Source organism: Tamandua tetradactyla, chromosome 1 (genome assembly GCF_023851605.1).
Source record: "Tamandua tetradactyla isolate mTamTet1 chromosome 1, mTamTet1.pri, whole genome shotgun sequence".
In the NCBI taxonomy this organism is placed as follows: Eukaryota; Metazoa; Chordata; class Mammalia; order Pilosa; family Myrmecophagidae; genus Tamandua; species Tamandua tetradactyla.
The window spans coordinates 191762595-191787509 of record NC_135327.1 but is presented as its reverse complement, the minus strand read 5'-3'; the positions used below and the strand labels follow the sequence as shown (position 1 = coordinate 191787509).

At 33.7% G+C, this 24915-nt stretch overlaps 1 protein-coding gene across 1 annotated transcript in view; it reads right to left on the bottom strand.

The window, feature by feature from the left end:
* The window catches only part of CNTNAP2 (contactin associated protein 2), a 1376829-nt gene that overhangs the window by 725332 nt on the left and 626582 nt on the right, over positions 1–24915 (bottom strand). Inside the window, exon 11 of the mRNA XM_077159101.1 lies at positions 11224–11424. Within this exon, the coding sequence (XP_077015216.1) occupies positions 11224–11424 (201 nt within the window). The remainder of the gene's footprint in view (positions 1–11223; positions 11425–24915) is intronic.

Sequence of the window (24915 nt, the reverse complement as noted above, 5' to 3'; positions counted from 1 at the left end):
GAGAAAACCTTCTCGACTGAAAGAGGGAAGAGGGAAATTAGACAAGACAAAGTGTCAGTGGCCGAGAGATTTCAGAGTTGAGAGGTTATCCTGGAGGTTATCCTTATGCATTATATAGATATCCCCTTTTTAGTTTATGTATATTGGAGTGGCTAGAGGGGAGTACCTGAAACTGTAGAGCTATGTTCCAGTAGCCTTGTTTCTTGAAGATAACTGTATAATGATGTAGATTTACAATGTGATTGTGTGATTGTGAAAACCTTGTGTCTGATGCTCCTTTATCAATGGTATGGACAGATGAGTAAAAAATATGGATAAGAAATAAACAAATAATAGGGGGAACACAGGCTGAAATAAATTGGGTAGATTGAAATACTAGTGATCAAAGAAAGGGAATGGTAAGAGGTATGACATATATGAGTTTTTTCTTTTTTCTTTCTTTTGCTAGAGAGAGGAAAATGTTCAAAACATGATCATGATGATAAATACACAACTATGTGATGATATTGTGACCTATTGATTGTAACCATGTCAAGAATGTTTGTATGTCAAGAATGTTTTTATGTCTGTTTATTGTTTATAATAAAAATATTTTTTAAAAAAGCAAAATCAAGACTTCCCTAAAGAAGACATTCCATTGGTGGACAGCAGCTTCACCTCAAGCTTGAGAGTTTCAATCTGCCCTTCACGGCAAGCTTGTCCAAATTTTAGACTTGCCTAGCCAGGTCTCACAATCATATAAACCAATTCCTTGTGATAAATTTCCTAGTGTATATCTCATTTCTGTATCTGTGGTTGAGCTGTGATTAACAGTGTGGTCAACAGAACCCTAACCCCCATCTCCTCTCATTCCTGCATCTCCCCAAATTACTCTTGGTCTCTCCTCTTGATGGATCCTTTGCAAACAGGGGAGGGAGGGCCACATGTTGCAAAGTACATATACCAGACTTTTTAAAAGTTATAATGAATTTAAATTTATTCAATCCTTTATTGAAGATATACTAGTAAAAACCCTTCAGCATTTATGAAAGTCCTATACAAAATGATTTTATTTCATTATTAAGTTTCAGACTATATTTTAAGGTAGACACTATTTTAAAAGTATTATCTTTTTCATTTTATGCTCACAGCACCTAGCAGAGTATTTTATGTTCAACATATGCTTATTGAATGAATAATGGAGCAATTTCTCTATAATATCCTATATATTTCCAAGGAATTTTTATAGTAAAACTCAGATTCTTTTCTTCAGTATCTTATTTACAAGAAGTATCTTTAAGTATAATTTATAAATCTTATCAATTAGATTTATTCTTGCTTTATACTGTCACTAAAATTATTTGTTTTAATAATAATTAAAGTGAATTATTATTAATTTTATACAACTATGTTAGAACACTGAATGAAGCTGAATGTGAGAATGATAGAGGGAGAAGGGCTGGGGGCACAAATGAAATCAGAAAGAAAGATAGATGATAAAAACTGAGATGGTATAATGTAGGTATGCCTAGAGTGTATAATGATAGTGACTCAAATGCACAAATTTAAAAATGTTTTTGCATGAGGAAGAACAAAGGAATGTCATTACTGCAGGGTGTTGAAAATAGATGGTAATTAATATTTTAAAATTTTAACTTATGTGTGAGACTACAGCAAAAAATGTTTATTTGGTACAAAATTGATGTTTTGACTAGTGCAGTTCCTAATATAACTTATGTGGACAGGTTAATTGAATATCATAAGTACATGGAACCTTGAGTTGGGCATAAGATTCTGTCTGTTTATCCAGAGTGATGCCCCAATAAATCCCAGAGTGATTTGAACAGTGAGTAAAAAAGTATATGCAAAGTCCCCTTGGGGGAATGGTGAAAAAGGGGGGAAATTCAACTTCCCCAAGTGGAGAATTCTTGATATTCTCACAAGCAGTGGGGACAACCAAAGCAATATGCTGAGCTCCCAATCTTGGGGTTTGTTCATATGAAACTTAACCCCACAAAGGATAGGTCAAGCCTGCTTAAATTTAGGCCTAAGAGTCACCCCCAAGGGAGCCTCTTTTGTTGCTCAGATGTGGCCTCTCTCTCCAGCCAACACAACAAGCAAACTCACTGCCCTTCCTCTGTCTACGTGAGACATGACTCCCAGGGGTGTGGACCTTCCTGGTAACATGGGACAGAAACCCTAGAATGAGCTGAGACTCAGCATCAATGGATGAAAAAACCTTCTTGACCAAAAGAGAGAAGAGTGAAATGAGACAAAATAAAATGTCAATGGCTGAGAGATTCCAAACAGAGTCAAGAGGTTATTCTGGAGGTCATTCTTATGCATTAAATAGATATCACCTTGTTAGTCAAGATGTAATGGAGAGGCTGGAGAGAACTGCTTGAAAATGTAGAGCTGTGTTCCAGTAGCCATGTTTCTTGAAGATGATTGTATAATCATATAGCTTTCACAATGTGACTGTGTGATTGTGAAAACCTTGTGTCTGATGCTCCTTTTGTCTACCTTATCAACAGATGAGTAAAACATATGAAATAAAAACAAATAATAGGGGAACAAATGTTAAAATAAATTTAGTAGATTGAAATGCTGGTGATCAATGAAAGGGAGGGGTAAGGGGTATGGTATGTATGAATTTTTTTCTGATGTCTTTTTTTTTCTTTTTCTGAATTGATGCAAATGTTCCGAGAAATGATCATGATGATGAATATGCAACTATGTGATGATATTGTGAATTACTGATTATATATGTAGAACTGAATGATCATATGTTAAGAATATTTTTTTTTGTTATATATTTTTAAAAATTAATAAAAAACAAATCAAGAGAAAAAATAAAATTATTATTAATTTTAAAACTTATGTACAAACCTAAAAATAATCAGTGATTTAATGTCAGGTCAAAAAAGGGTGTAAAACTGAATTAAGTACAATTGTCTGAAAATAAGTGTGCATGAAAGCCAAAACTTGAAAGGAGTATACATTGAAGAATATGATATCTTTTTAGTGATTTTTTCCATTCATATTTCTCCTTAAATTTTATTATATTGGTTTATCATTTTGAAAACACTGAATTACTAGTTGTTTTTCTATCCCTCCTTTTTAGAGAACTTTTTACAAATGTGTTTATTTCAGAGAAGAAGAATGAGTGAATAGATTTAAAAAATACTCTAAACCCAGTTTTTTAAATATTAGAATTGATTAAAAGCCATTTCTCCATTTTCACAATATTTTAAATAAACTACAATGAAAGTGAAAATATATGGTCTTTTAATATATCAAAGTTTAACTGGAGTAAATGCAACCCTATCAACTCATATTTCTTATAAACTAGGAGAAATCTGTTCATTAATATGCAATAATGTCTAAAGAAAATTTAGTTTTATTATAATTTCTAAGGCACTATAATTTTCATATCTGATCTTTGTTTAGATAAGATTAACAATAGTGTGTTATCCTGTCTGAAAGCTTAATAAAACATATGGCCAGATATGTTTCCCCTTGAGCTACAATGGGAAGTGAAATTAAAAGTCATAATTTTCATGCATGGTTTGCATTTTTTGCTTTCTTCATAATTTCTTTCATTTAAAATAAGTATTATTTGAACATGACCTTTCAAAATCAAAAGGCTTGGGTCGAGCTTAACCAAAAGAACAGAAAAAGACAATTTCCAAAATCTACAGAGGAAGTAGATAACTATACAGTTTTCATTATAAGTTATTTTAATCATTAAAAAGACTAAGCTACACATATAGGCACTGAGAAAATAAAACGGCAGAAATAAAAATATTCTTCATCAAGTTACAGAAGGTCAATATTCCTCAAACTCTTACATCAAAACTCAAGGCTGCAACTTGAAATATAGTAGAAGTAAATCAAAGTACCCTTCTAATGTTTCTGATTAATAAATACCTAGGGGCAAATTTATTATGGGCACTTTGACCAAAAGTCATTGGGCAAAGTGCATTTCTCATTATGGAAGAAAAAGTAAATGACAAGTAGGCAAACTTCTTCCAGAGTGGTAGAGGAGCCGGGGGTGGGTATGGCTCTTACTGGGGTTAGTTCTATCCTCACCATGGGAGGCAGGACGTTGACCTCTCCACATGGTTTCTTCTGTTGTAGGAAGAAAGGTTTGTAAAAAAACACCTATTTGTGCTTGAACTCCAGCTTTCCCACATCCATCTACGGAGATCTGTGAATTTATTCACCTCTCTGAGCCTTATTTTGGAAAATGAAAACAATAAATTCTACTTTGGAAAATGAAGATAAGAAACTTCCATTTGAGAGTTAAATGAGATAAAATATCTAGAATAACATTCAGTGAATATAATTTAATGAAAAGAAAGGGCGTTCCTGTTCTTTACCAAGGCAATCCTACATTTTCTTTTCTCTTCTGGGACCTATTATATTTCCTTTTATTTGTCTTAAATCTTTAGCCCCATCCTTTCTACTACCTTCTCCTCCATTGATAAACTTACTCATAACTCCACATCATTAAAAACATCAAAAGTTCTCAAACTCATCCTCTGGCTCTGCCTTCTGTTTAAACAGCCCTCCTATATTTACCTATCTTTTTAATATCAAACTTTTTGAAAACCTTCACTTGCTGTTTCTTTTCCCCATTCATTCTTTGATGGTTTTACTTACCAGACCCCTTTGATATGAAACTCCAATAGTCTCCCAACAACCAATGCCAGTGACTGGTATCCTCTCTATAATGTTTCCTATTATTGACCACATCTCAGTTTTCTTGTTTTTGCTTATTTTTTGTTAAACATTCATCTTCCTTAGCTTTCCCGTCATAAGACTTCCTTAATTTGATTCCCTTCTTCCTGCTCTGATAACTTTACAGTCTCTTTAGTTAAATGGTTCCTTTTCTTTAACCACTTTTTTCAGATTGTTGTTTTCTTTCCTTTCTTGTTTCTCCCATTAACTCTTTGAGCCACTTTAAGACATTGGAACTGCATATAGATGCTTCATTTTACCTCTACTGGTTGCACGGGAAGATGGTACACCTCCTCCCCATTCCCTAAAGGTAGGTACTGCAAAGCATGTGACCTGCTTTGGACATAAAATTGAATATAAATAATATGCATCATTTCCTGGCAGGAACATTTAGTTGCCAATGCTTCACTTGTCATCCTATAATCATTTGCCCCAGGTATCATGCAGATGCCACACAGTCAAAGCAGCTTAGGATGCCAAGGAAAAATATAGAAGACTTCATATGAGAAAGAAATAAATTTTTGCTTTGTTAAAGCTCTGAGACTGATCAGTCTTGACTATATGTTCTTTGACCTTTCAATACAAATAAAGAAATGGAAAGTATTAGGATCACGATAGTCCCGTCTTTATTTTAGTTAACTACTTTTAGGGAAATTTCAGTAAAGAAAAATGAAAATTAATTATTTTGTGGTAATAATTTAAAGGGTTTTAGTCTATGGTTTATCATAGATAAATTAAAAGCCTGTTTTACATTCCTAGTGCCATCACGTCACACATCAAGGCTAAATGACCACCAATTCTCCAATTTTTCCTTCATAAGCAATCATCTCAGGTAAACCTGAGAACTATTCCCCAATTTTTAAGTCAGAAACATAAGACTCAGTCTTGAATACTCCCTCTTCTTTAATCCCACATATTAAGTAATCTCAAATCCTGTTAATTCTGCTATCTAAACTATTTCCTCTTCTCTTAACCCAGGTATCCAGTCTCATGTATACTTTCAATACATCCTACCACCTCTGCCCTTCCTCCAATCCATTCTCCACATAACAGCCCGAACTCCCCTGTTTAAAATAATTCCCTTGGCCTTTCAAATGAAACTCTCAACATTATACAGAAACCCTGTATTGATCTCTCTATTCTCATTTTCCACCTCTCTCACCCTTAAATTCTTTTCTCCTATCCTTGCGATCTGCCATTTCCTTCCATGTATTGTCTTCCTTTGACTCCCATCTCAGAATCATTGAACATGTTGGGATCTCCAACCCAAAATTCCAGTTCTCATTTTTTTTTCTTAGTTAACTCATCAATACTTCACATCTCACTTTACATGTCACAATTCCTGATATATAGCAGGCACTCAATAAATATTTGTTGATTTAGTCTCCTACCTATTATTCTATTTAAGACTCCTTTAACTTCATAGCCACATTATTAACATCCTCCAACCATTCTCCCTGCTACCACCTTCTACCTTTTAACTACAGTGACCATCATGAAGATCCTAGTTGCCTGGATATGGAACAGTGCTAGATTCAATTTTCTAACTTTTCCCTTGTAGTTATTGCTATCTTTTTTGTTTGTCCAATTTGATCGCAGTCTTCCACTTTAATGCAATAATTGAATACAATGATTAATTAGATATAGTGATTAATCTTTTGATTAAAATACTGATGAGTCACAATAAATCCCATTTACTGAAAATGTTAATCTTCAGTTGCAACCGAGTGATGTTTCTATGTTGTCTCAAGAATTAAACATCATGGTTTTCTATAATGCATAGCACAAACTTGGAAAATGCACTTTTTTTTATAACTTTAGCAAAGTTTAGACATTTTTTATAAAAATAGGTTATAAGTTACAGTGCCAGAGTCATCTTTTCTTGTCTTTCGGATTCCTCTAAATCACAGTTTAGTATCATCAAAGTATATTGAATTTTACACGGCTTACTTTTAAGGTAAAAATTGTGACCATAACTCCTTTTCCATTGATAGAAAATCTAATAGTAAACTACCCAAAAGGATAGATAATTTATAATGCTTCTTTCAACAAAAGAAGTAATAAAGTCATGATTTATGAGAATTATACTATATTGAGAAATTAAAATAAATGAAACCCTGGCTACCACTACCAGACCAAAATATATTCAGAAAAATAGGAAATATATCAATTTTATACCCCTATAATTAAGTATATCTTTATATATGTAGGGCATAAATACTTCAGTGGAAAATTCTCAAAAAGAAAGTAAAATATGATTTGTTAAAATAAATACATAACTATAGTGCATACCTTCCCTTCCCCATTAATAAGCATTTTAAAAGCAGGATAACAGGTTTAATCCAATATGGAGATACATTTTGGCATCGAGGTGAATCCTGATTATTGACTAAGACCTTGCCCTAGTGGGATCTAATGAAATTTTCTCTTGATGTCTAATTTATCAAATTCCAGTTCTCAAGATTTTTATTTCACAACTAGATTTCATTTTTTTTAATGGTCTTTGCTTTTTAGAAGCTCAGATTTTATCACATTTGCAGTGCTGGAGATATAAATACAAAGCATGTTGTCATCCCCTTGGTTTTGATGCCATTAATGTTTTATGGGTAGAACTATTTTGCTCATTCTTTAATTGGTATGCCTCACTACAAACAGGAACTTCTATATGGGATAAAATAACTTATTTTTCTTGTTTCTGTATTTTTGTATAAAGTTGATTAAGGACAAGTGAATTAAATAGCTAATACTGCAAAAACAGATATGACCATAAAAAAATGGCAACATAGTATTGAATGAAACTTTCAGATTTTAAAATGGATTTAATTTTGTAGTAATAAAAAAGAGAGATCTCATAATAATGCAAGCTATATATATATATATATATCTGTCCTTATAAAAGTTGTAAAAACCCAATGATGAGTAATTCTGATTTATCTAATGGTACAGTACAACCAAACATTTATCAAAATAAAATTGAGTCCCTATGCATACAAAAACAACTCTTTATCAAAGTATCATTAGAAACTATACAGCCCCAAATGAACTCTTGAGGGTAAGGCTCTTAAAATAAAGAATAACATTTTAAGTACATAGCCATTACAAACTCATTTGATATTCATTTCAATTGCAATGACGATAATGAATTTACTTTGTATTCAAACAGATGTCACAAGTACTACTACAGAAGTTCCGATATAATTCAGTCTTAGTTAAGCACAAGTAAATGGATATTTAAAATTGAGTGTTACCATGAAGAAGAAAAAAGCAAAACAAAACAATTACAACAACGATTAACTCCTTAAAACAGCAAATTAAGGATTTTTATTAAATTGTGTTCTTTCTTATTTTGACACATACAGAACATAATATAGAGAAACTTGCTATGCCAACCATTCCTTTTCCTTGCATGGGCTCTTATGCAGATTAGTTAGCCTGGAAAATAGAAATTAGTAATATGAAAAGTGACTCAAAAAAGTAGGCTGAAATTTATGCCCCAATATTTACAGACTGGTCTATCAAAAGGATTAAAAAATGTGCAAGAGTTAATATTTTAGTCGGAGTAGGTAATTTTGCATGCCATTTTATTTCAATGGGCCAGTCAAGCCTTAATATTCACTTTAATCTTCTCCCACGTGAACAACTGACAACTCAGATTTCAAAGTGAGACATCTTCATGCCATAAACTAGAAACAGTGTTTCTCAAGGTATGGTTCACAGAATTAATGGTGGATTTCATTAAAAGCAGATATTCCTGGGCTCCACCCACCTCCCATCAAACCAGAGTTCTGAGTGTGGGGCTGTGGAATCAGCAGTTCGACAAGCAACCTGCAGATTCTGATGTGTAGTAATGTTTAAATACAACTGCCTTAAGGTTGGATGAGGTACTACTTAAAGCTATGCATTGTTCATTTCATTCAGATCAGCAAATATTTATTAAATACTGATCATATGAAAATATAGGAGTATATATACACATACATATATATATATGGTGTTCAAAAAGGTGAGAAGCACACTAATTTTCAAAGTACAATTTATTAAGAACAATAATAATCTACAAAGTATTGGAATGTCCAGATAGACAGGTAAAACAGTATACTGTGAAGATTGACAGTTGACCCTTTTTTTCAATTCAGAGGTTCTTTACCCAAAAAGGTATCTGGGGGCCAAAGTTCTGCATGTTTAGCTTATTAATTGAAACATAACTAACATCATCTAAAAATGTTTGAGGCATGCTGTGTTTTGAAAAGGAGAGTAATAAAGTGTGAGGCTTCTTTAGTGACTGGGGTGGGTGGGGGTGGGGGGGAGACAGAGGGCATCAGGAGAAAGGAGATGAACTACAAGAGCTCTAGCACAAAAGGTAAACTTTCTTACCATCATCCTCCAACTTCTGCGGCCCAAACTATAAGTTGAAATTATTTGGAAGCCACATTATGTTTATTAACAAAAAGGAAAAGTTGACTTTGGAGTTCGATTATAGAAAGGAAGAAAATAACGAAAAATAAAGCTGAAGGTACCAAGTTGTTTTCTGCCCAACAGTTTGCCTTCATCCCTATTCCCGCAATTAGACTGGAGACTAATTGACTGAAATTTGTGAAATGAGTTCCATCAAGAAGCATTCATTCATGAAACTGATTTCAAATGAGCTAATGGGATTCACTAATGGCTTCTATTGCCCATGGTTTTGTGTAGTCTTTGGTGGACCTTTCCTACCACTGGGAAAAGGAACTAGTACAGAAGGCCATGATTAAGTTAAGATGAATATTGAAAACAGTTGGGCTGTAGACACACCTTATAGGGTTTTCACTGTCCATAGCAGTGGTCTTCAAAGTGTATTCTCCAGACCAGCAAATCAGCATCTCCTGGGACCTCCTTAGAAATGTTAAGTTCACGAGTTCCACTTAAGACCCACCAAATCACAAACTTGGGGAATGGGGCCCAGCACTACGTGTTTATCATTTCTCTAGATTATTCTGACGCACACTAAAGTTGGAGAAGCACTGGCTTTCAATATAAAATTCCATCTCCTCAGCATAGCACTGAGTATCCTGCACAATGTGCTCCCATCCTTACTTTCTAACCACATTTCTAAGTGCTTTTTACTTGAAATCACTACTTTTGCCCAACCACTTCTTATTATGATCTGAAGGACTATTCACATTCTGTCTTCTAGAACCTTGTTGCCCATTTTCACTAGCCTAGAACTGTCTTTCTGTCTTTTTAATGAAACAGTCCCTCACCATCCATCCACAATCATCTTTTCATTCTCCAAACAATGGAGATACTTATTGTCTGAATCAACTGTTTTCATAATTTACAGATTTTAATTTCTTAGAGCCCCTAGATTATATATGAATGGATTCTCATGCAAGGCTTTGTACATAGTAGGCACTCCTATCTTGAAAATATCACATAGCGTTCAGCTTATCACTCTTCTGTAAGCCATTCCCTGCATTAAGGGCTCCAACACAATACTGATTTCAAGCATCAATTAGCCTACTCATTTGTCTTATGACTTAGCAGAATACCACTTCTAAAGGTGCTTAATATTAACAAAGAAACCAATATGTTACCTGCCATTTATTAAATCTCCAAATACATCATACCCTATAGTAAGTGCTTCATTTATTACCTCATTAAATTCTCACAAACACCCTGAGATGGGCATTCTGATCCCTGTTTCACTGAAAAAGAACTGGAAACTGAGGCTAAAGAGTTCAATGAACTCCCTCAAAGTCACACACCTAGGGAGTGGTGAGGACAGAGTGTGAACTCATGTTTCTCTGACTCAATACACATGCTTATCTCCATTATGTTACAGCATCCACCAAAGATCTTTAGTTTACTTTGTGCCATCACCTAGAATTTATTATCGAGAATTCCTAGAGCATATTAAGTTTTTTTTTTTTGCAGTAAAGATATTTCCAATATATCCTCTGGAACTTATCTATTCTCTATACCCCTAACACCACACATGCACAAAATATAAAGCTTGCTAAGAGTAAGCCATCATTGGGGGAAAAAAAAATTCAGGTTAGGCTTCTGGAGACAGATACAGTTAGATAAACACAGACCACAAATTCTACCATATGCTATTTATCTGCAGACAGCCTTAGAATACTTTCATCTTTACATTAAAGACAACTGAAGAACTCCAAAGGAATCACCTGAAAGTTCACAAGCAGCTCTGATAAACTTTTGCTCCAAAGCAGCAACTGATAAGTAAGTGCCAGAAACACTCACACACACATATATGTACATACATCATCTTTAAATACTGTTAGGTTTAAAATAACATCATTTTTAAAAATCACACTTTTTAGCTTCGTTTGCTAGTAAACAAGCAAGTTATCATCATACTATACTTACTTGCATCTGCTGGCACACTGAAGACTGGACTCTAAGATGATAAACTATATGCCTGCACCTGTTGGATTGTTTAGGTAATTCCAAGCACCAGCTGAGATCCTAATTAAAAGTAACATTCCATTGTCAGCCTACCTGGGGTGTTCAACAGCCTCGACATCTTGCAGAAATAGGAGACGTACTGCTCACAATACTCGGCGCTGCTGGTGATGGCGCTGATCTGGTCCATGGAGGCACTGTAAATGAGCTGTGTCACCGAGTATTTGTCAGGGTTGTAGCCTACCACAGTTGTCTGCATCTGCAAGTCATGAGACACTACGGTCCACACTTTGTCCTCTGTGGATAGAGAAATGACAAAGACAATGGGTCATTAACATGCACCAGTTTCTTCAAATGTCAGAAAATAATTGAGTTATATTTTATCTGATGTTTTAACTAAACTGCTGTAGACCAGAGATATGGAGAACAATCCTTCAAGTAATCCCTGGCCTTTTCTCAGACTTCAGTTCTACTTATTTGGACAAAGTAAAGAAATGATATTTTTATTAAAAACATATGCACAATGAATCCTGAAAACAAAAGCAGCAACAATAAAATAGCTTATTGTTATTTTAATAATATGGCCTTAGCATTGAATATGAAGCCTATTATGCTTTCACCTTTTTCTAACTCTGTGGCCCATCACTCCTTCAGGATAAAAATATTTGCTCTTTCCTAAATGACTTATTCGTTTTCAAACCTCCGTGTCTTTGCACACTCTCTTTGCTCTAATCAGAATATGCATCCTCATCCTCTCCACAAATGCTCTTTCCACTCTGACCTGTCAGGCAAGATTAGGTATTGTATTCTCTATGTTATGAAAATTTTCTATACAAGTGTGGTAATATGAGTAATTATGTTGGTGTCTGGACTCAAGATTTTTCAGTGTAAAAAAAAAGAAAAGCAGATATAGGATAGCTGCAGTTCAAAGCTCTTCTGAATTTGATTTAGAAGCACAACTATGAATTCATATAATGTCATCTTAAAAAAATAAAATTAATAAAATTTAAAATATTTATATACATACACATACATCTCCTATGGTCAATTGAAAAAAACCCAAAATGAGGCACCAGATTGTGGTCACTAAGTGTCATTTTCCATTAAGAGCAAACTGGGCTCCCTGGAGAACTGACTAATTCAAGGGCTGGAAATGTGCAAGATGAGCCTGGAAAATATTGTTGCACGAGAAACAAATAAGCTATTGAAGACTGAGGGCTGTCCAAAAACCCTCAGGACCAAATTGAAAAGGCTCCTCTTGGCTAAAGAAGGGGCAATTTGAACATCCATAAGAATGTCCTGCAATGAATTAAAACACATCAAGTACATCTAAACCATGAGTCCATTCAAAGAAAAAAAAATTACTTTTGAAAGATGCTAAGTGATGAAATAACTATTTCATTATTTTGAATATTTGTCAACAAAGGCAAAGAATCAATTATTTGCTCTGTCTTTCCTATATAAACTGTAATGTAACCCCTGGTGTTTGATTATTCCCTTTCTTGGAAATATGTTGGCTCATAAATGAAGACTAAATGATATAATTAGAATGTCATAATTTTGTAACTCCTAATAGATTAGTAGGATCTAAACCATGATTATCAATGGCTGCTAATAAAACCAAAAGTGAAAGCAGAGATGATGCACCTGCTAAAGGGAGTACACAAGACTACACGTGAGGTAGTGTGGACAAAAATCAACTATGGTTTTGACCAAGCTTATAAAATAACTACCAATTTCCAGGAAAGACCAGGGAAAGGGGAACATGCTAAATGACCCTAAGGGAAGCAATCAGCAAAATCCATGCTGTGGGAAACCATAATCAAACCATAGTTTTTTTAAACAGATAAACTGCAAAGTGGGGGGAAAAAGAGATTGAGAGAGAAAGAGAGACATAGATTGAAGGAGACTCCCTGAACTTGCCTGTCATATCATTTCCTTTATTTGAATAAAAGGTAACTCCATTCTTCCTTTCACTGGAGATAAAAACCTTGTAATTACCATTAACTCCTCTTTTTCTTCTACACTCATCATCCAATCTGGCAATGAATCCTGTCTGTGTTACCTTCAGTATACATTCAGAATCTGACTATTCCCTACTCCACACTCTACCACAACTACCCTAGTGAAAGCCACCACCTCCTCTCACCTGGATTGCCACTATAACTTCTAAACAGTCCCTGCTTTCCGCCCTCGCAGCTCCATAGTTACTCTCAACACAGAAGTGAAAATGAGCCTGGTAAAATACGTTAGATTCTGATGCTGCCTTCAAAGCTCTATCACAACACTCAGTCTTGTACAGGATAAAATTCAAGCCCTTAAAATAGCCAAAGATCATCCTTTCTGATCTGGCTGTTCATTGTCTGTATTCCCTGATGCCTCCTACCCCATCCTTGTTCATTTTGCTCCAGTCACATTGACCTTGCCTTCCTCAAATATGCCAGGCATGCACCCACCTTGGAGACTTTGCACTTGGTGCCTTCTTGACTCAGATATCCATACAGTCCATGCCTTCACCTCCTCATCTTTATTCAGATGTTAACTCTTCCTTTGCTCCATCTCCCTTCCTTGCTTTGTTTTTCTCTGCAGCCTTCATCTCTGACATAGCACATCATTTAATTATTCATTTTATGTCTGTCTTCCCATATTAGAAGGTAAGATTCATTAAGGCAGGGATTGTTTCCAATCTGTGCCCACAGTTTTTGAAACAGTGATTGATGTATCGTAGGCATTCAAAAAATGCTAACTGAATAAAAGCATGGTTTAACAAAAAAATAAGTTCAACAAAAGTGCTTGACATAAGAACTGTAAAATATTTTTGGTTCAAGTTCTGGCTTTGCCATGACTAACCCGAGAAACTCTGGACCAGTCACTTCATTCTTCTCGGCTCTAATTTCCCTTCATTTATAACAATATGCCTCGATATTAAATATTCTAACTTGCTCTTTGTAGGTCATTAAAACAAATTCGGTTATGTTGTCCCCTATGGTAATATATTTTCTAAAGGATACTTTTCTGGTTTTACCTTTGGCCTGATTGGAACTACCATCTGTTAGCTCTTCTGACACAGCAAAGAATTACTACATATTTTAGTAATTCTGTCACTTTCTAACGTGATTCTGACAGCAAACTGATTGTCTTTTATATCCAGACCTGCAGATTTACTTTCACCTAATTAAAGATCCATTAATTTAATTAGGTTAAATTTATCTCTTTTCTGTTACAATCAGCCTCTGGCATAGAATTCTCATCTGTCTGACACTACTTACATTTTTCCCCCCCCCACAAATCCTCATCAGGAGCCTTGTCCTGGAGCAGTCCTCTAGAACTATTTAACTCATGATGGAATACCATTCTAATCTGATCTCTTCTTTAAAGGATCCTAAACTAAGGATATATGAGCTAATGTTCATAAAGGCAAATATTAACCTACAGAAGCAAAACAAAATAGTTACCCATTTATGGTCTGGTTGTATACAACTTTAATAATTTAAAAACATTAAACAAATGTTAGTCATGAGTGTCTAAATTCTTATTCTAATGACTTCTTGGGTCTAAAGTTTACTTCCACTCCTCCTATCGCACACATTTCAGTACCAAACCTCTGTACAATATCATCTTTATATTCACTTTATAGCCCACTCATTCATTCTATAAGTATTACTAAGTTCCTACTATATGACAGGCATGGATTGAGGCATTAAGGTACCACAATTTTAAAAGGATTCATAGATTTTTAGAGCTTACATTCTTTATTCTAGCAGAGAAGAACAGATAAATTGTAACAATAAAAAAGAATGGAAAAAATATAAAATTAGCAAGTGATAATGGTAAAGAGAAATTCTAAATCAGGGAAGGGAGGGATATGCAATGGGTTTGGAATTCAGTATAAAGGCAGATTACAATTTTTTTTAATACAGAGGAGACTACAGAAGGTCTCTCTGAGAAGGTAATATCTGAATCAATAAGGAAGTTACAAAGAAAATCATGTGAATGCCTAGGGCAAAGTATTTCAGATAGAAGAAATATAAATGCAAATGTTTTAATTTTAGAATATTCCTGGCATGGTTAGGGTATACAAAAAAGGCCAGTGAGTGAAAGAGGAGAGTATAGTAGGGATAAGGTTAGAGATGCAATGTGGTGGTGGGGAGGGCATGACCAGTAGAGTTTTACACATTATACCAAGGGATTTGGTTTGTACTTAAGGTGAGATGGAAAACCACTCGCATTGGGTTTCAATCAGAGAAGTAGCATGTTGTACCTTATATTTTGACATATTATTCTTAGCTTTAATAAAATTATATTTCAGAGATATGTGGAAATGGAAAAAATTATATATGTGTACATGTTTTAGGTAAGATTCAACATATATTTTACAGTATCGTGGCATTTTAAGACAATTTCTATGGTAATTATGAATTGTACAATGTAATATGTACATGTAAGTCTATTTTGATGGCATAAAAACAGTTACTGTTGATGCATTTTGGTAATTATTTTTTAATGGTCTCATATCATACATTGCCATGGCTCCTTTGGTGCTATTAAATCTTAAGTGACAAATGGATATGAACAATTTTGCAGGTATCCAGCATGTAGAAGAAAGAAGGTGGTTAGGATGAATAGATTTTCCTTTGCTAGTATCATAAGTGGAAAAATTAAGAATCCTATCCCCAAATTCACATTATGTTTACATAATATTCAATATCAGATATGTATGAAATGCAAAGAGAAAGAGCTGTCTATACTTCTGCAAACTGTGTGTACTTCTAAATTTTTGCCTCTGTTACATTTTCACAAAAAAAGCAATTGATAAACTAACTTCCTTTGGATTATTATTTTATGCAACTGCTCTTTGTGATTAGTGAGAACTTGGTATCTATTTCATCAGATAATCACGTATGAAAATTGCTGTGTTGTATGTTGTTTTAAATACAGCTGTGATAAAGATATGCTTCAAAAATCAGGGTGCATGGGGAATACTCTGTGGAAACACTTAATTCTTATTGGCAATAACAGGGTCCTCAAGATCACCTAGCTTAGTTACTTTGATGCAAATTTATTAGAAAAGTTCCTCTAGTACCTATACCAGTGACCTCATATTCTTATCCTATCTGTAATTCTCAAGTAATTCACTTCATAATGACTCAATTGTTTGCATGGCTGCAGCTGTGCCCAGGGACTGAGGAAGCCAGGAAATGACCACTGTAGAAAAGCAAAGAGTAATTTCTCCCAGATATAACCAGTTTGTTAATCATCCACATGACTGTTTACTGAGTCTTTTATGTTATACATGTACAATCTGAAGTTCATATTATTGAGTATGTCTATATACAGCATATTTTAATGAAGGTACAATCTGAGCTGACGTCAATGAAGAAAATTTTTGTGTCCTGTACACCTGTATATGATTTTCAGTGATATTTTCACTTTTCAAACAATATCATCCTTTTAATTCTGCCCATTTTCTGAACCTGAGAACCTTTTAAATCTTTATTTACATTCACTATGAAATGATTTTGATAAAAGAAGGGAATATTGGAACCAACTAAATTTAAAATGGTATATAAAAATTATTAGACCCTGTGTGCCCAACATACACTTATTGCCCAAATGCCTTAGCTGTACTATTACTTTTTGTAGTTATTCTTTAAGGATGCTGTTGAGTCTTTCAGTCTTATAGTAATACAATGAGTATTGAATTACAATTTATGCTTCAACTAAGATTTTCTATAATACAGATAAGCCTTAATCTGTTGGATAAAACTCACAGGTTTTCACCCTTGAAAACACATGTATATATCCTTAAATTTCTCCTTTATATTATAAACTGCACCTCAATAACTCTATGAATATCTATGGACATAAAAGTCTTTAATGGCTATTTTTCTGGCTCAATCAATCACAACTGAACAGCAACAATGAGCAAAATATGAAGAGGAAACTTGAATTAAATGCTATAGTACTAATAAATATTTTATTTCAAAACTTAAAACAAATGACAACAATGTATAACCTATCACCTAAAGAAAATTTCTCTGGTATTTTACTATAATTCAATCACGTATGCATTCACAAACCATTTATTAAGTTCCTGATCTGTTTCAGCATTGTGCTAGGCTCTGGGGACACAAAGATGAAGACTACATTTTGTCCTCCAACAGCTTGTTCTTCAGTGTAGATGACAGAACATCAGGCACAGAATCACAAATTATAAGCAACTGCTAAAACAGAGATATGTACATGGCGCAGTGGGTCCGTGTGGAAAGTCCATAAAACCAGCTATAGAAGATCATAGGCCAACCTGGTAGACGTGCCACTTGCACTGAATCTTAACAAGTGAATAGGGAAGAACCACATGAAGAGGGGAAAGATGAGAAGTGCAATTTCATCATTCTTGTTTCTCAGACCAAATACCTTGGAGACAAAAGGAGTTAGTGGACAGAAATAAGGGAGTAGCATCTGGATGTATTGAAAATTGAAGCATTTGGAATAATGAAGTACAAGATTACAGAGATATAAAATTATATATGGGCTAAAAGGTATAGAGCATGGTCATGGGTGTGGATGTTACAAACGTGGAGATGATAGGTCACAAAATAACTGTCAATAAACTTTTAAATGCTAAAATTATACAAAGCATCTTCTCTAACCACAATGTAATGAAGCTAGAAATCAACAGATGGAGAACTGAAAAATCCACAAATATATAGAAGTGAAACAACAATCAATGGGCTAAAGAAGAAATTCTAAGATAAATTAGGAAATATCTTGAAATGAATAAAAAAGACAATACACCATATCAAAACCTATGGGATGCAGCAAAGGCAATGTTCAGAGGGAAATTTATAGCCCTACATGCTTACATTGAAAGAAGAAAGAGCTCAAAGAACTAACTGTATACCTGGGAGGACTAAAAGGAAGAAGAGAAAACTAAACTGAAAATGAGCAGAAGAAAGGAAATAAAAAGGACTAGAGCAGAAATAAATGGAATAGAGAATTTAAAAAAGAAGAACAAAACAATCATATTTACAAAACCAAAAGTTGATTCTTTGAAAAGATTAATAAAATTGGCACACCTTAGCTGGATTGACAAAGAATAAAAAGAGAGAGGATGTAAATCACTGAAATCAGAAATGAAAGGGGAAAATTACTAAAGACTGTATAGAAATAATAAGGATCATAAGAGTAACTATGAACAACTGTATGCCAACAAATTAGACAACTTAGATAAAATGATTTAGTTTCTAGAAACACGAAAATAACCTTTATTGACTCTTGAACAAACAGAAGCTCTCAACAGACCAATTACAATAAAGAGATTGAATCAGTCATCAAAAATCTCCAAACAAAGAAAAGCCTAGGCCCACATGGCTTTATTGGTGAATTTTACCAAATATTCCAGGAAGAATTAATAGCAACCCTGGTCAAACTCTCTCAAAAAAATTGAAGAAGATGGAATACCCCCTATACTATGATCAATATCACTCTCAAATCAAAGCCAGAAAAAGATAACACAAGAAAAGAAAATTGTAGCACAATATCCCATATGATTGTAGATGCAAAAGTTCTCAAAAAAAAAAACAAACCAGTAAACCAAATCTAACAATACATTAAAAGAATTATGTAGCATAATCAAGTGGGATTTAGGTGTATCTTAGTAAAGCAAAGATAGTTTAATGTAAAAATTAATATAATCCATTAATGCAAACATTTCATTAAAAAAATATGTGAGGATCAAACACAGGATAGTTCCAATAGAATTATTATACAAACATAAATTTTACTCCCTTATTAAGGTTGAGAAAAAGAACTCAGCAACAAATTATAAATGAAAAATCTAGAATATGATAAAGGATATAAATTATAATTAATTATGTAATAGTAGAGTCTTTTCCTTTCATCAGAAAAAGGAAATAGTTGCAATCACTTCTATTCCACATTGTGCTAGAGGTCTTAGCTATGGTGATAAGAGAAGTAAAACAAAATATTAATAATAAAAATTGTAAGAATTGGATAGAAGAATGATAACATTTTTTCATAACTAATAGAGAAACACCTTTAAATCCATAAATATTGCTCAATATAAGACAATATACATAAAGCAATTGCATTTCCAATAACAAATAATGAGGAAAATAAAATTTTTAAAATAGTTATACATAATAAAACCCAATAATCGGTAAAATACAATCCCAAAAGAACTTTGTGGTGAAAAACATGAAATTTTATTAAGCAATATTAAAGAAGAGTCACAGAAATGAAGACATATATCAGAATCAGGGGTATGATATCATAAAGATATCAATTATCTTAAAATTAATCTATAAATTAAATGCAATTTCAAATCAAAACTCCAAGAATTTGCATTAGTGTGTGTTTAAGTGGAGTTGAGCTGCTGACTCAAGAATTTGCACAAAAGTGACACAATCCAAGGATTCCTAGACATTCTTTTTTTTTATTAATTAAAAAAAATTAACTAACACAACATTTAGAAATCATTCCATTGTACATATGCAATCAGTAATTCTTAATATTCCAAGACATTCTTGAAAAAGAATGGTATAGAGAGAATTGGCTTACCAGAAGTCACTACTAAAATAGGTTTGTCATAGACATATCAAATTAAAATAATGTAATAACAACAACAAAGAAACACAAAACAAAATCTATATGGAAAATTGTTTTAAATTAGAACTGGCATTAGAAATCAGTGAGAAATTTGCAATTTGTTTATCCATTTTGAAAAACTGAAATTAAATCCCTGTCTTTCCCCATACCTAAAAATCAATTTTAGATAGACCAAAGACTAATGGGAACGTTGACCCTCAAAAGATGGAGAAAAAAAGCCATAAAGGAAAACACTTTAGTGAAAAAGATGGGTACAAATGTTTATATTAAAATTAAACCCTTAATGTAACATAGCACATTAACAAATCGAAAGGGAAAAATCACATGATCATCTTGATTGATGCTGAAAAAGCATTCAACAAAATTCAGCATCCTTTTCTGATAAAAAACACTCCAAAAGATAGGAATCAAAGGTAACTACTTCGATACAATAAAGGGACTAAATGAAAATCCGATAACCAGCATCATGCTCAATGGAGAGAGACTGAAAGCTTCCCCCTAAGATCAGGTACAAGACAAGTGCGCCCACTGTCACCACTGTTATTCAACATTGTGCTAGAAGTTCTAGGTAGTGCAATCAGGAAGGACAAAGAAATAAAAGGTATCCAAATTGGAAAGGAAGAAGTAAAACTCTCATTATTTGTAGATGATATGATACTATACTTGGAAAATCCTGAGAAATACACAGCAAAGTTACTTGAGCTAATAAACAAATTCAGCAAGGTGGGGGGATATAAAATTAACGTGCAAAAATCAGTAGCATTTCTATACACAAGCAATGACCTGAGGAGTCAGTTAAGAAAAAAATTCCATTCAAAATAGCAATTAAAAGAATCAAGTACTTAGAAATGAACCTAACTAGGGATGTAAAGGACTAGTACAAAGAAAACTACATGACACTGAAAAGAAATCAGAGGAGATCTAAATAGGTGGAAAGATATTTCCTGCTCATGGACACAAAGACTAAACAGAGTTAAAATGTCAATTCTCCCCAAATTGATCTACAAATTCAAGACAGTAGCAATCAAAATTCCAATAACCTACTTTGAAGATTTGGAAAAGCTATCCACCAAATTCATTTAGAAGGAAAAAAGACCCCAAATAGTGACAAGCATCCTAAAAAAACAAGAACAAAGTGGGAGGATTAACACTCCCTGACTTTAAAACCTGTTATAAAGCCACAGTGATCAAAACAGCATGGTGCTAGCATAAAGATGGAAGCATTGATCAATGGAATTGAATCAAGAATGCAGAAATGGACCACCAAATCTACGGTCAATTGATTTTTGACAAGGCCCCCACATCCTCTGAACAGGACAAAATAGTCTTTTCAATAATTGGGCATGGAAGAACTGGATATCAATAGCCAAGAGAAGGAAAGAGAATCCCTATCTTATACCCTATACAAAAATTAACTCAAAGTGGATCAAACAGTTAAATATAAGAACTAGCACCATAAAGCTTCTAGAAGAAAATGTAGGGAAACATCTACAAGACTTAGTAATAAGAAGTATTTTCCTAAACTTTACACCCAAAGCACAAGCAACAAAAGAAAAAAATAGATGGGAACTCCTCAAAATCAAATGCTTCTGCACTTCAAATACTTTGTCAAAAAGGTGAAGAGACTCCAGTATTTTAGAGCAGCTATAAGTAAAAACCTAAAATTGTGATATAGTAACCCATGTCAAACTCTGAAATACGTTCTCCAACTACTTGTGGTGCTGTCTTTGAAATTTATAGCTTTTTTGTATATATGTTATTTTTCACAAAAAAAGAAGGAAAAAAGTTGATTGTGATGATAAAAAAAAAAAAATTAAGCCCTCTAGTCTCCTATATTCTAGAGCAGCTAGAAGGAAAAATCTGAAAGGATCATATAGTACCCCATGACAAACTCTGGGATTTGTCCTGTAACTACTTGTTGAAGAGTGCTTTGAAAACTATTGCTCTTTTATTTCTTTGTTTTGTATATATGTTATACTGTACAATAAAAAAAAAATCAAGCCCCTTTTTCTAATCAAAATACCATAAACCATGTGAAAAGTTAAGTCACAGGACTGATCTTTGTAAGACATATAACTGACAAAGATTAGTATCTAGACATACAAAGATCTTCTGCAAATAGTAGCAGAAATACAAATTATTCAAAAGAAAAAATGGGTAAAAGATATTAACAGGCAGTTTTCAGATGGGGAAATCAAACGGGCAATCAATATTTGGGGATGTACATCTTGACGAAAATCAGGGAGATTCAAAATAAATTACAAGATTGTATTTCACATTCATCAGATAGGTGAACATTTAAAATTTTTACTCCATCCAGAATTGTTGATGATGTGAAACACCTAGACTTCTAAAATGCCTAGACTTCATAGCCTGCTTGCAGTAATTACTTTTTTTAAAAAAACCATTTTACTGAGATATATTCATATACCAAACAATCTATCTAAAGTGTACAAACAATTCTGTGAACATACTAGTGGTAATTACTTTGTCGAGCAATCTGGCAATAATTCATGTATTAAGTACTATTTCCAGGTATATACCCCAGAGGAGTTGTTGAATACTTGTTCAAAAAATGTATTAAAATTATTGTTTATTAGCAAATACATTTTTTAAAAAATCCTAAAATCCATTAAGGAAGAGTGGAAAAGTAAACTGACCCATGGTCATACAATTGTTTACTATGAAATCTTTATAAATGAATTCAGTAGAACTATATATCAATAGGTACCAATTCCAAAATCAGGATATTTACTGAAGAATTTAAGTTTGAGAGGCATGTACCATATGAAGCCATTTCTAAAGATTTAAGAACAATTAAATATCGATAAAAAGGTACAAACAAAAGTAATAACTATAAAACTATTATTGTGTGTGATAAGACCAAATTCAAGTAATATTAAAGAATGAGAAAGGAGAACAGGAATATATATAAGCTTTGATTCTGTGATATTATATTTCTTAAGCTGGGTGTTTTCTTCAGGAATATTTCATATTAAATACTTAAGACCTCCTTTAGTTCATGTATACCCATATTCAAAAATGTAATAATTGAGCAAATATTGGTCATTTTAAGAGGTATGCCCAATTTACTAAATAATTCACAAAATAATTCATTAAATAGTTAACATTCCCAATTATTTAAAGTATGAATTAATTTCCAAAAATCATAAAACTTTCAGGTAGAAAGACACATCATAATACCGTTTTTTTAGCCATTTGTAAGAGCATTTACTTGAAAATTCCATTAATTTTCCAGGTAGAAACGTTAATCTTAAAGACGTAAATTTATAGACCATTATTTTATTTACAGGTTTTCTCAATAGTTATGATCCTGATGACATCGTTTAAATTTATTAGAAAAAATGCTGCCACATATTTTTGTTCTTTCCAAATACTTATTGTGTGAACATCACAAGAATCTTTGTAACTTAGACCCTAATATTACAACAACCATTTTACCGCAGTGAACTGTGTGATAGTTTGAGGCATTCCATAATGCCAGCTATGTATGTACCTCCGGGAGGCATAAGCAGCGTTAATCACGTGTAGAGAAATAAGGTATGTAAAGCAGATGGAACCTCTGCAGGAAACACTGAGGAAATGAGCTAAAAGTGCAGATGATGTTCTGCAGGTGGTGGAAAATGTTGATTATTTTTATGCTCACAATTCCAGCCTAGAGATGGATGACAAATCAAGCACTGTGAACAAGTATAAATAATGGTAGATCATTCTCACCCACCTGAAGAACAATTTGAAGCTTATATGTGTCTTTTTCTGTGAAGATATCAGCTATTTTCTGGGAAGAAAGATGTTTGTTAATGTTTTTGTTCCGTGGTAGAGATGTTAAAATTCCTTTACAATAGGGCTAGAGTTATTGAATGCATTTATATCAATACTTACACAAACTAATTTTCCCTTTCCTTTTTCTCTCACACTGGGTAGAGATGCAGTTTGTGTATATTTGATAGTCAGAAGTTCATCTCTGCGGTAATAAGGTGTTTTCTGCCCTGTGTAGCAAGGAAATGCCACACTGTTCTTATTGCCTATAACAGTAGTTAGATTTTGATCTGAATTCAAACTTGGAAACAAAGTAAATATCACTCTGGATAGATGTCTGACCATTCCTGTGGACTTTAAAAAAAAAAAGCAGTTTATATTAGAAAAAAATATTTTGCACATAGTTGTTTAAAAATAAATGACAAAGTCTTAAGAAAAAAACAAAAGAATAGAAGAAATCAAGATTGAGCCCTGATTCCCTGTATAATTTTATCACCTATTACTCTCCCATCACCCCCTGCCCTATAGTCCATTCCACTCCTCTTTCTAGTCCAGCACGCTGACCTAGCTGGCACGCAAATATATCAGGCGCTCATGTTTTAGTGCCTTTGCCTTGACTGTTGCCTTTGTCTGTAAAATATTTCTTGCAGATAGCCCCAAGGCTAACTTCGCTCCCTCATCTTTTAATCTTGCCTCCAATAGCATATCCTCATAGAGGCCCTCTCTGTCTGTTTTCGTTTCTTAGCTGCTTAAAAGAAAACAAAACAAAAACCGTGAATACCATAAAATGGGTTACCTTACACAATGGGAATTTATTGGTCCAGGATTTTGACACTAGGAGGAATACAGAGTCAAGGCATCTGCAAGGTGATGCTTTCTCCTTGAACACTATAGCATCCTGGGGCTGACTGCCAGTGATCCTTGGGGTTCCTTGGCTTTTGTGTCATATGGCAAGGCACATGGTGGCATCTTCTTTCTCTTCTAGCTGTTCCCCTGGCCTCTCTCTCTCTCTCTCTCTCTCTCTCTCTCTCTCGCTCTGGCCTTTTCAAAAAGACCTCTACTCATAAAATTAAGCCCCATCCTGACTCAGTTGGGCCACCCCTTAATTGAAGTAACCTCATTCAGAAGGTCCTATTTACAATGGGTTGACAACCACAGGACTGGATGAAGGCTAAGAGCCCATTTTCCTGGGGTACAAAACTCCAAACCACTACCTGGTTAATCTTACTTAGACTTATACCCTACTCTGCCTCTTCCCTTCTCTAGTATTTTTTCCAAAGCATATTCCTCCCTTTATATAGCATGCAATCAGCTTGTTTGTTATATTTATTATCTATTTTCTTTTCCCCCCTCAACCCCACTCCTTTCCTGATACCC